The sequence below is a fragment of the Amphimedon queenslandica genome, unplaced genomic scaffold, assembly GCF_000090795.2.
Source record: "Amphimedon queenslandica unplaced genomic scaffold, v1.1 AMPQUscaffold_13151, whole genome shotgun sequence".
NCBI lineage: Eukaryota > Metazoa > Porifera > Demospongiae > Haplosclerida > Niphatidae > Amphimedon > Amphimedon queenslandica.
The window spans coordinates 33,381-46,818 of NW_003546613.1; the positions used below are offsets into that span (position 1 = coordinate 33,381).

Here is a 13,438-nt window from a genome sequence, read left to right on the forward strand (position 1 = left end):
AAATATGGAAAAGCTTAATCTAGACATTTGCTGAGTTGATTCAAATTACAGGGTGAATTGGTTTCGTAAGGGTGACAGATACCAAAGCACAAGTTTTTTGATGCTATAAAGGACTTACTTCTCAGATGCAATCTCCCATTATCAATGTCTCGCGGGCAAGCCTATGATGGTGCATATGATATGCAAGGGAATCGGAAGGGAGTAGCAGCAAGATTTAGGCAAGAGAATCCAGCAGCTGTATGCAAGAGAATCCAGCAGCTGTATGCAAGAGAATCCAGCAGCTGTATCTTTACATTGTTGTGCACACTCAGTAAATCTTTGCCTTCAAGATGAAGCAAGGGGCCTGCCCTGTATTAGAGATACTTTTGAAACTGCAAGAGAAATTAGCACTTTAATACGATACTCTCCTAAGCGATTGCATTTATTCTTCACCAAGTTAAACTCTCCTGAATCAAGCAACAATGCAGTCACACTAAAGCCATTATGTATCACGAGGTGGACTGCACAAACTCCAGCAAAACATGCTGCTGTAACAGACTATACTCCACTGTTGGAGGTACTTCTGGAAATCTACGTGATTACTAAAGATGAGTGTGGCTTAAAAGCTGGAAGTCTTTCACATTCTGTTGAAAAATTTAATACTCTTTTTGGTCTTCAGCTATGTCACCTTTGATTCAGTGCATTCGAACAAGTTTCCTTTACACTGAAAACCAAAAATAATGGTTTACGTGATGCACTTTCTGCTGTTGATGCAGCCAAAAATTTTTTCCAAAGGACTAAGAATGACACATTTGATAAATTCTATCAAAACCTAGTTTCTACTGTTACAAAGCCAATATTGGTAAACATGAACTACCATGACAAAGTTGTCGTCCAATCAGCTTTGAAAATAGTTGCAATATACGCGTCTTTACTACTCCTGCATATTATTACCAAAAAATTATTATTTGAAGCTTGCAATCTGCTACATGGAGAATTAGAGGAACACTGCAGTAATCAGCATATGATTTCCATAATAGTGATTGAGAAACTAATCATAGATGCCGCAAATGGATTAGAGTTACAAGCTGAGTATAAATAAAACAATAGGCGTGCCCATGGTTGGAGAAAGGGAGGGGTGCATGGGTGGCGCGCGAAGAGTACCGTAAAATTTTTGATACCTAATTAATTATTTATATATGGGCGTGGTCAATTAATTGATTTTAATTACTTTTCATAATTAATAAAGTCAAAAATAATTAAAATTCAATACGTCTTGATGACATTGCATCATAAGTATCAATAACATTGTCTAATTCTAATTTATCAGTTAAGTCATTTTCTACAAACAGTATCATTAAGTCCTCCAAACTTTCCTGTAGTGTTGTTGATCTTAGTTTATTCTTTACTATTGTAGGCTTACTAAAGCTGCATTAACAAGAGGCAGACGTGATAGGTAGAGTTAGAAAGAGATGATACAGCTGATGAAGACAAGGACAAGCATCACGCAGTCCGCTGACTCTAAAAATCTGAAGTACACGCAGTATAGTTTTACAATCACTGTTCTCCAGTAGATCTCTTCCTGCTTGCCTAAGTAGTTCATATTCAGAAAGTAGAGCATCTTTGCTGGCAAGCTTGTAATATGAAGATAAATGACTTAGCTCAGAATCATGGCAGCTTTTTTTATCAAGAAATGCCTCTGGAGGAAGACAGTGAAAGGAAAGTAAGATTTTCTGAGTATACTGAGAGAACTTTGATCCATTTGTTCCAAAAAACAATCTAAGGATTTATAGTAAAATGTGACTCTCAGCTGGTCTTCAATGGCTTGAAAATAAAGCTGATGGTTCACATTATCATCAATAGAAGTAGATACTCTTTCTCCTCCTGCCATCATCTACTGATACTTCAATATCATTACTTTCACTCCTTTAGCAACATCAAATTAATCCTTGAAATCAGCTTCATTCCTTTTAGACTTTACATTGTCTATTCTTGCTCTAATAGCAGTAAGAGCAGCATTCAAATCAATCCCTTCACCTTGTAAATAGATGCTGATGACATGAGTTTGCTGTAGTAAATCGTTTAGAGTTACACTACACAAAATGAGCAAAGTTGATATAGAAGACCTTGTGCATCTGCAACAGCTTTTGCATTATTACTATCAACAGTGACTCATTCAAGAAGCTCTAAAAGCGCAGCATAATTTTCATTGACAGCTCTAACAGCCTCATATTGACATGCCCAACGTGTATCACTTAAACACTTCAGTGAAAGAGGTTTGTCAGCATCACTGGATTCAGTGTTTTGAAAGTCACCTTGTTGAAGTGCTTGAAACAAGTGATGACGATAGTTCCTACTACTACTAACAAAGCAATAAAGGGCTTTTAGTATACCAAAATAATTTCAAGCAATAACATTCCTTGTCATAGCTGTTACTAGTACTAAATTAAGGCGATGGGCATAGCAGTGTCGGTACAATGCTACAGGAGAATATTCCTTAACTTTAGCCTGTTCTCCATTGTACTCACCTCTTACATTGCTCACCCCATCATAGCACTGTGCCATAACATTCCGTAGCTTCAATCCCTCTGTTGTACGTGATGTTTGCAGTAGTGAAAATAAAGAAGCTGCATCATTTTAGAAGTTGCACGAAAAGAAAGCAACTGCTCTTGTATAACATCATTTGAATCGACAAAACAAATGATGATAGACACTTGCTGCCATAGGCGGCTGCAGGATTTGACTACTAGTCGGGCATGGGTGTGGTACAGGAAATGGGTTGGGCACGTGAAGTGCATTGCAATTTTGGCAACCCCTCTTTAAAGTGCCTTTTTTGGTAGCGAAGGTAACTGTGATAAAGTAGTGTGTGGTGTAGCTCCAACCCTGACTTCTGCAGTAGTAATAGTACTAGAAGTAGTATCAGTAGAGAAAGTTGAAGAATATGGTGATGAAGAATAAGCAACAACTGACTGTACATCAACTGTAGCTGTAAAAACTGTTTTTGTATCAACCGCAGTAGCAACTAGGCTGTAGACTGAGACTCATGATCATCAACTGATTCAGCAAGAGACTGGCTTAAAGTAAGAATTATGAGATAATCTGTATTATTGACTTCTTTACTGTACTTACTAGGTTCACTTTGTAAACTGTTGTTCCTTTTTAGCAGGCTTGTTCATAAAGGACAATAGTGAAGCTTGTCTTTTAGACATTGCAACTGATAAGAAAAGAACACTGAAATAGCACTCAAAAATGAAATGATCATGCTTTCTAGTGCTGCTGTGGTGGCCCAAGGTGATTGGCCACAAAGTCTTACCATCTCTTTTATTTAGTTTCTCTTCATCACCTTCATATTAGTCTACCATCTATGCATTCATAATTATTAGATTTTCATTAAAATTTTGAAAATAACTGTTATTAGCTACATAATAACTATTAATTAACCATAGAATAACTATTAATTATGATGATGTCAAACTTCCGGTCAAAATTTTTGTTGGGCGTTGCCCCTAAATGCCCCACCCTGCAGCCGCCTAAGTTTGCTCCTTTCCTGAGACATCTTTTGTCTCATCCATCATTATACTAAAGAATGAAGCATTGATAACTTCTAAAATTTGCTTCTTTACAACTATAGCCTAGCATGAATCATGTCATTTTGGGTTTGATTAGATAGGCATGTTGCATTTTTCTTTCATGATCCCACCAACTGAGAAACAACACTATTTCAATAAAATTTCCTCAGTTGTGTGACTCTTCAGATTCATCATGCCCCTGGAAAGGATTACTACATTTTGCTAATGTTTTCGCAACATCAATCAGCTGGCTTAAATATAGTCGATTCTTTATTCTTTCCTGTTCTAAATCACACCGTTCTTCCTGACGTGGCCTATCAACCATTATAATATTAATATGATGATTGGACTGAAGAAACTGAATTCGTGATGATTCTGCATTAATGTGGTGCTTTGACTGCTGCTGTTTCTCTAATCTCTTCAGAGTCTTTTCCAATTCTGTATTCCATGATGAGACCATTTTGGCTCATTGGTATAAATAAATGGCATGAGAAGCAGTACATCCTATCAGTGAAAGTGAATATTCTACCAATTACTAGCAAATGGAAGGTCATACCAAAATTGATTGAAAGACAAATTTTCATTACAAAACTTTGCTTTGGGAAGTCACAGTCCTGAGGTTGATGGGTCCCTTTCTTATTATAAATAGTTTATGCTGTGTATTGACAGGACATGGTAAAAAGGCAGGCCTTGCACTGTGGTCAAGGCAGTGCCCAGATGGAGGGGGATAACAAGGAGAAGGAAGAGTGAGGACTGTATTTTAGTAGAATTGACAAAAAGTGTTATTCTTTTAATGCACAGAAAATGTGTACAAAAATGAACAATTCGAAAATCACAATAATATTATCTATGAATCAGGTCCAGACACGCAGCTGGCCAAAGACTGAGTGGTCTTGAAATATATAACTCATAGACAAAAAATTATAAGGGTAATAATAAGTGATAGGAATGAACAAAGAAATACAATAAAGAAAAAGGAAAAACGTGTATGGGTAGCAAGTATATTCTAAATTAATATCTCAACAATAGTAATGATCTTATGTGTTTAGTAGTAATCAGTTGTCTTCCAGTAGCAATAATAACATGATCTTGATGTCAGGTGTCTGTATTGTCCCCTTGTAGATTTCACATCAACGACTCTGATACGTCCATCGTTACCCATATGTACCTTAGTAACACGAGCAAGTGGCCAATTAGTAGGAACAACATTCTTCTCCCGTATTAACACTGCATCTCCTATCCTCACATTATGGGTGGGACATTTCCATTTGTTAAATTGGTTCAAATTTATTAAGTATTGAGTCGACCATCTACACCAGAAATGTCTGACAATTGCTTGACATTACTGCCAGCAACGTAGCAATGTAATGGACTGATTATAGGATGGAGGATCAGGAATGGACATAAGTGGTCATCCTATTAAGAAGTGGCCAGGAGTCAGTACCTCAATACCGTCATCATCACTGGAGGGAATGCTTGTTAGTGGGCGACTGTTCAGACATGCTTCAATTTCAGTAATGACTGTGCTCATCTCCTCATAAGTCAGCTTCACATTAGTAGTCACCTTCTTAAGATAAGTCTTCATACTTTTCACAGCGGCCTCCCACAACCCTCCAAAATTAGGCGCTCTGTCAGGAATAAATCGCCATTCTATGCTCCTATTGCTACAGAACTGAGAAACATTATACTGCACAATATTAATGGACAAAAATTCACCAATCTTTCTATTAGTGCCCCCAAAGTTGGTCCCGTGGTCACTCCAAATTTGATTGGGGAAACCCCGGCGAACAGCAAAGTGGCGGAGGCATGCAATGAATGCCTCACTAGTTATGTCTGAGACCAGCTCTAGATGGACTGCTCTCACACTTAGAGATGAAAACAGCAATATATGTTTTCACAACAGTAGGTCTTTTCACATAACCATATTTGATAGATATGGGACCAGCATAATCAAGGCCGACATTATCAAATATGAGGCCAGGATTTATTGTCTCTTGAGGGAGCTGTACCATTAATTGATGTTCTGCTTTAGCAGATTGCCTTCTATGACACATTGTTGTGTAACAGAACAAGCTGCTCCACGTAAACCAATGGTGTGGTAATCATGGCTAAGTGATAACATACGTAGAGTAGGCCCTGCATGCAGTAAAACAATGTGTTCAGTATGAATGATCAAATGATTGGATGCAGTATGATTAGATATTTTTCAGAAAATGAGTTTAGATTTGGCTTATCTGCCTTCTACTCTCAATGTTATAATTATCTATAAAAGGATGTAAAGATATAATTTGATAGTAAAAAATTAATTTCTGAATTAAAACAATTATTTTGGAAAAGTGAATCCAGTACTGCTTTGCAGTATGGAGCTCCCTAACTTGTATATGCAGAGACTTAATAATTTTTTTGCCTCCACAGTTTCTTATGAAATGATAAACCAAGAAGCAAGCAATTTCGCAATAGTTTGTGAAAAGAATATTTATTAAGTGGTAAAATAGGGGGCATCTGTTTCAAATGCACAACATGAGATAATACTCTCTCCTCTCAGGCAATTCATTATATACTATATGTTCATGAGGCCATTCACTTTCATTCCCCTTCAACAATGGAGGTCCATTCCACCACAGATCATGAGACACCAGTTCCATTGGAAATAGCCCTCTAGATGAAGCATCTGCAGGATTATTAGTCACTTGTACATGCCCCAATCGGTCTGCTGAAATGCGATCGAGGATCCAAGACACTCTGTTTCCAACAAACACCTTAAATCGGCAAGAACTCCCTTGCAACTAATTCAGGACTATAGTGCTATCAGTCCAAGCATATATATCAGTGTTAAGCCAAAAATACCTTTGGTATAATGCAATAGTAGAGCGAGTAGTTGGGCTCCACACATCTCCAGGCGAGGTATAGGCATTCTCTTTACGGGTGATACCTGAGATTTAGCAATGACAAAAGACATAACAACAATACCATCTCTATCTTGAGCAAGGAGGCATACTACTGCTGCATATGCATCCTCAAATGCATCACTGAAGCCATGCAGCTGTAGTGATTCGAATTGAGGTAAATTAGGAAATAGTATATTGGAATATGAAAAGATATCAAATGTATTAGCTCAGATGTCCACTTTAACCATGTCTCGCTGATAGATGGGGCGTAGTTCATCCCAGTTTATATTCAATTCCCATAGGCATTGCAGAAGTATTTGAACTTTAATAATGGCAGGTGAGAACCAACCTAGTGCATCAAATAATTTAGCAATGTTGGAGACAAAAGTATGTTGTGTTAGATTTGAATTAGAAAGAGATTTAGAAATAGTAAGTTTGAAGCAGTCAGTCTTGATGCTCCATTCGAGACGCAGAGTCTTTGTATACTCTGAGGTAGGATCCAAAAAAGAATGTACTCAATACTTGTTCACTAGTGCTGTTCCATTTACGAAGTAAAACCCACCACACAAAAACAATTCTTACATTTTTCTCCTCAGTTCAATGGCTTCTCCAATACTGTCTGCTCCCATTAGCTCATCATCAACATAAAGAGATTCTCTGACCATTTTCGCTGCTAGAGAAAATTTATTCACGTGATCAATAGAATTTTGCTTTATGCCCATATTGGCAGCAAAACAAGAGGCAGAAACACCAAAGTTCAACCTAGTTATTCAATAGTCCTTTATGACATCATTCTGCTTTGATCTTCATACAAATCGGTGCAAATCCTTGTCATTATTTTCAAACTCAATGGCTCTCTACATTTTACTAACGTCATCGACTAAAGGAATATGGAAAAATCTAAATCTTATCAATACATCCAATAAAGGTGGATGGACAGTGGGAACTACTAAGAGAGTATCACTCAAAGATACTCAGGGGCAGATTTTGCTCAGGCATCAAAAACAGCCCTAATCTTGGTAGTTGTGCTAGATTGTTAATAGACTACATGCATATGGAGATAAAAACTTCATTCACAGGCCTACTCAAAGCTTTAACGGAAACTTCCTCAGCATGACCCAAATGTAAATATTCAAGAATCACCTTATCTACTTCTCCAAAACTTCCCTTACAATTTAAAGAATGCGCAAGAGCTAAAAATCTCCTAACAGCTTGTGATCTGGACTCTCCTATGCTATCGACATTCTCTCTCCTATGGAGTGGAACAACAAATTTACCATCTGGTGTTCAAAATTTCTTATTTTGAAAATGTTGTATAACATCACACTCTTCAAGTGAACATGCTAACTTGTCAGAAGGAATATCCCAAAATTTATGAATAGTCTCATTAAGACATATTATTGACATATGACAAGTTATTTCAGTATTAACATTATTGGAATTAATCAAACCACCCAAGACCCAACCAAACCCAGTCTCAAATACAGCTGGTGAACCAGGTGGGCCAGGAAGGCGACCCTCTAATAAACAAGCAATAAGTATGTCAATGCCTAGCAAGGCATTGATCCGTCCTGGTTAACCAAAGGCAGGATCAGATAATGAAATATCAGATAGATGGTCCCCAAAGGGTATGGGCTTGACCGGCAAGTCTGCTGTTACCTTGGGAACTATGACCCCAGTGACACCAATTCTCCTGTCAGGGTTACCAACTGGAGATACAGTGAATTGTGATACAGCCCTGTTGGTCACACAGCTAGACAAGCCTTTGATACCTGACAATGACACTGACTGGTAGGATTGAAGGGAGATGTAATGCTTGAGCAAATACATTTTGAAACAAAAATGCAGAGGAAGCATTGTCCAATAGACAACGTGCTTCTATAGAAGCTCCATTAGGACTGATAAATATCACTCTACATGTCATTAATAGACAGCTGGAATCTAGCTTTACAGCACTATTAGAAGTAACAGGGTTAGGGGGTGTGACCCACACCCATTATGGAAATGTAACGAAGTATGACAAAATCTCTGGAACCTCCTACATCTGTGTTAACAGATTTGCAATTCTCCAAATGGTACCCACTATTTAAACAATTTAAACAAATATTATTAGTCTTCAAAAGACAGACTTTCCGATCTTGTGACAAACCTTTAAATTCTGACAAAGATACAACAGGTATCTATCCACTTTACAGGCTATGCAAACTGATGAAGTGCTACACGGAAATGATGGGATATGATTTGGCAACTTGTCACCTTTATTACTCTTCTTATAGGAGTTAGTTCCTAGTGACTCACATGCCTGAGTCCTATAATCAATAAATTCTAGAAATTTACAATAATGAGGTACACTAGTCTCTGATTAGCTATGCCTCAGCCACACAAACATTGTGGTAGCATCCAATTTAATTTCAATAAGAGATGTAATTAAAGGGGCTGAGGGTTCTTGACCAATTGATTTCAATGCTCTTGTATGTTGTTGCACAGTATCATGTAACTTGCGCAACTCTTTACCATTTCCCTCCTTAAGTGAAGTGCTTCTATAACACATTTAACATGAGTTTGGTGAACTAGTCTAGGCGAATCAAATCGAGCCTTCAAACAATCAACAGCTTCAACATAATGCTCACCTGACCTTGGAAGTCCTTCGATTACAGGCTTAGCGGAGCCATCCTTTAAAGCTTGCTGTAGATACACGGGCTTTTTGAAATCAGAAATGCTAGTATGATCTTTTATAGACACACAAAACTGTTCCCAGAACCTTGTCAAGTTCAGTATGTTCCCATTGAAAACAGGGATGTCCAACTTAGGCAGTTTCACGCCAGTACCCCCAACAGGTGTGGAGGAAACAGCATCAACAATATGATGAGTAAGGTGCCTACGAAACAGATAAGAGCAATCAAATAGCTGTTTTTCCAAATCAGCATGCAGTGCTAATAACGGATCATCTTCAAGGACATCATCAGTGAGCAGTAGCTCTTCCTGCAGGGTAGGAAGCTGCAATTTATAATCAGCCAGCTGGGCTTCATATTGTAAGAACAGTGCTGAATCATCAGATTCGTCTGGTAGACCAATGATGCCAGTTCTAGTAGTAGTTATACACTTTTCGAAGTGATGTAGCTCCTTAGATAGTAGAATTTTCTCTACTGAGACAGCTGCAGGACCTGTAGGAGCATCAATTAACTGCTGGAGTCTGAGAGACAGTACGTCAATTTATTGTGGTGATTGTCAAATATATCTTGTTCAGCTTCGAGATCTTCATCCCTGTCAAGCAGGTCCACTGTCTGTAAAAGGATGACCTTAAACTCCGCATCTATGGCATCAAGTTTAGAGACTAGTTGCTGAACATGAGCGGGAGTATCAGGTTTGTCTTCCTTACTCTTGAGATCTCTGAGATGGCAAGTAATAGAGGCACGAGTGAGTCCGCTCCTTCTCTTCAGAGCATTCATATCAGTGGGCAGAAGAGCAAGTGATTGTTCAGCCATTAGAAAACAACAGAGCACATGGCAGACTGAAGTATAGAAATAGAGTGAAAAAATAAAGACTCCTCCGAGCAGAAGCTAAAGTCAAGACTGAAAGTCAAGTATCCGGCTCGGTGGACCAAAACATGGTCGAGCCAGTGCCCAGATGGAGGGAGATAAGAGAGGAGAAGGAAAAGTGAGGACTGTATTTTAGTAAAGTTGACAAAAAGTGTTATTCTTATTAATGCACAAAAAATTTGTACAAAAATGAAGAATTAGAAATTCACAATAATATTATCTGTGCATCAGGTCCAGACACACTGATACTTGTGGAACTACTTAATATAGGTTATACACTGACTAGGATGTGTATAACCTATTTAAACTATATTCACGGGTGTTTTAAAGATATTCATGGATGTTTTAAACATTATTCATAGTATTTTCACGTGACTTGCCACTAAAAGATAAGAGAATGTGGCCCATAATGAATGACTTGGAAATCAAGCTGTCTCTAACAGAGAAACCACTTATTAGTAACGTGTTAGGTTACTAAGTACGATTCACCCCCAAACAAAATGGCTGCCATGACTTTTGCAGCCATGCTATACTGGGAAAACAAGCTCCTATGCTTACCAGACTTTATAGAGGACCTTATCTTGACTAGAAGACTCCATTGGTACCTGTAGTGTGGCTCTAGGCCCTGTCTAAGAGGAAATTCAAAAATTGGCGAACCGGCCGTTTTGTTCAGCCACCTTTTTTCATCTTCATCATCATCAAGTCCTGTCAATCCAGTTGTCGGTGTGTATCTCAGTATCAGTTGGTGCTACAAGGACATTTCTTACACCAATCTACTCCAACAGTCTATGCGCAGGTCCATGTCCCATCAGATCATTCTTTAAGTAAGAAAAAAGTGATACTGTGACTGCTGGATTGAGCCATCTTAGCTACATGCCGCCAATTTGTTAATTAAAGAAGCTTGCCATGTGCTCCAAAATTTGGGTGTGGTTGCGCATGCTCAGATCTGCAGCTCTGGAAGAAGCAAGTTTTTTTTTAACAAGCTATGCTTGGAATCAACTTAAAGCAATACTTTAGTGGAGGTTTCTAGCTAAAAGAAGGTATTGATTTTACATGTTACTGTTTTATCAAGTGTATTATTTTATTTTATTTTAAAAAACAAAGAATTAATTAATGTTATGACTTATGATAAGCAATGATAATTATGAGCTTGACAACAGCCTGGACGAACAGGAATAGCAGGGAAGATGGACACTCTTAGCTCACAGATTCTTGAACAAGGACTTGTGTTAAGACTAGTATTAGTTTCACTTGAAATCAGTATAGCTGATATTCCTTCAGCATGTCTATTAAATGCTGTCTCTCATAAATGTTATAACAATGATAATAATAATAAACAAAATTATTGTTTATGTAAAATCAACAAGTATCACAATTGCAACTAAAGAAATACTATAAATACTATTTTAAAAATGAACACAAACAAGAACATAAAAATTAAAAAAAAACAAGATGAAGTAGGATTCTGAACGACCAACGAAAATACGAAATATTATAAAAAAATGAACACAAACAAGAGCATAAAAATTTAAAAAAAGAAAATGAAGTAGGATTCCGAACGACCAACGAAGAGACAAAATGAAAATCTTACTCATGACGCAAATTCTACTCTACATTGCAAGGTGATCCGTAATTCTTACATAATAACATTAAAAGTACAATGTAAAGTAGAATTTGCGTCACGAGTAGGATTTCCATTCTGTATTTTCGTTTGTCGTTTGGAATCCTACTTCATCTTGTTTTTTTTGAATTTTTTATGTTTATATGAGGGATAAAGATTTTTTGCTCATTAACCTGTTGCCTCCAAACCTCAATAATTGTACCTCTATTAGTCCTTCTTGTTTTGGTCCTCTTGTAACTGATGCAGATATTTTGGAGAAAATAGAAGGCCATATACCGCCATCCAAAGGCAAGGCTACATCATGGGCTGTGAAGGTCTTGAATGATTGGCGCCACAGTAGAATGGGGGCTATCAAACCTACAGAATTTTATGTGGTAACAAAAAGTCTGTTAAACTACTGGTTGTCACGCTTTGTCGTGGCAGCTAGGAATACTCAAGGCAAGCCGTTCACTGGTGTGAGTCTTATGGTTTGTGTGCTGGAATCCAATGATACGTAAGAGACAAGATGATTCACTGCAATAAAGAAGTGTTGGATAACTAGAAAGACCCCAATTTTTCGTTATTTCGAAGAGCATTTGACTGTGTTTTAAAAGAGCTTCATAAAGAAGGCATTGGTACTATTAAAAAGCAAGCAGCTATCATTTCCACCGACCTTGAAGAACGTATGTGGAATGATATGTTACTTGGTGACAGTAATCCACATTTGCTGCTTAACATGACAGTCCACTGTTTGGGTCTTAACTTAGCCCTTAGAAGTGGTAGGGAGCACAGATTGTTGTGTCCAGATACGATTCAGTTACAAGAGCCAAAAATGCTTGACGGTTCCTTTTGTACAGTGAAAGCAGGTCTAAAAACAATGCTGGAGGGTTCCAGGAATGTGAGGTGACAAGACTGCAATAACTTTTGGAAACAAGGAAGACTGAAAGCGTTGTGTGGTTGAGCTATACAAAAAGTATGTCATTCAGGCCAGTGGATCCTCCCCCTCATGCATTTCATTTACAACCTGTGGCCAAACCTCTTCCTAACAAATGGTATTTGTCCAGACTAGTGGGACATAATACTCTTAATGAAACAGTGAAGCGATTATGTGACAAAGCAGGTGAAAAAGGCCACTATACTAATCATTCTCTAAGGCAAACATGTGGAACACGCTTGTTCCAACATGGAGTTGACGAACAGACAGTAATGTCTGTTTCTTGTCATAGATCAACTAATGCTGTGCATGTATATTCTCATCAACAAGAAGTGGAAGTCAGTGATGTCATTTCAGCCAAGAAAAGGAAGATTACATGTGAAGAGAACAATTTTGCAAAAGAGAAGAACCTGCACCTGCTCAAAGCACCGATACAATGAGTACCAAAAACTTTACATTTACTAATTGTACTGTAAACTTCAAAAATTGCCAGTGTTTCCTCGCAACATGCAAAACAATAATAATTATTTGAACTTAGTTCAAAATGAATTTCTTGTTTACATAGGAGCAGGGAGGTTAAACAATTTTAATCCCTCTTTAAGTCATTAACATCAAAGGGAATTTTTCATGATACAGTTTAAAACTAGTACTGACCCCTTGAGTACTAGTGATGCAGCAGGAAAGAGAGAAAGCTGAATCAGTCAGGTCGGCATTAGTTTCACTAGAGGTGGTCACTTCTTTAAAAGTCTCTTGGCGGGTTGATCTAGAGAACCTGTGACTGTATCAGTGAGATTATCCTGAATTCCATTACTGCCAGCTTCTGCCCGTGAAGTGAAAAAGTGTCTGATATCTGTTACACCACTGACCACAAACAAAATCTGAAAATGAGTTAAATGACTTGTGAGGGTTAAAATTTATATAGTGAGAGA

General features: G+C 37.8%; 1 protein-coding gene across 1 annotated transcript; it reads left to right on the top strand.

Annotated features, from left to right (window-relative positions):
* The first annotated feature begins 11,739 nt into the window (after window positions 1–11,739).
* LOC105313995 (uncharacterized) lies at window positions 11,740–12,482 on the top strand. The gene is made up of 2 exons (XM_011407864.1): window positions 11,740–12,089; window positions 12,167–12,482. Exons 1-2 carry the CDS (start codon window positions 11,740–11,742, stop codon window positions 12,480–12,482), a joined length of 666 nt encoding a protein of 221 aa, XP_011406166.1.
* The last annotated feature ends 956 nt before the right edge of the window (window positions 12,483–13,438 follow it).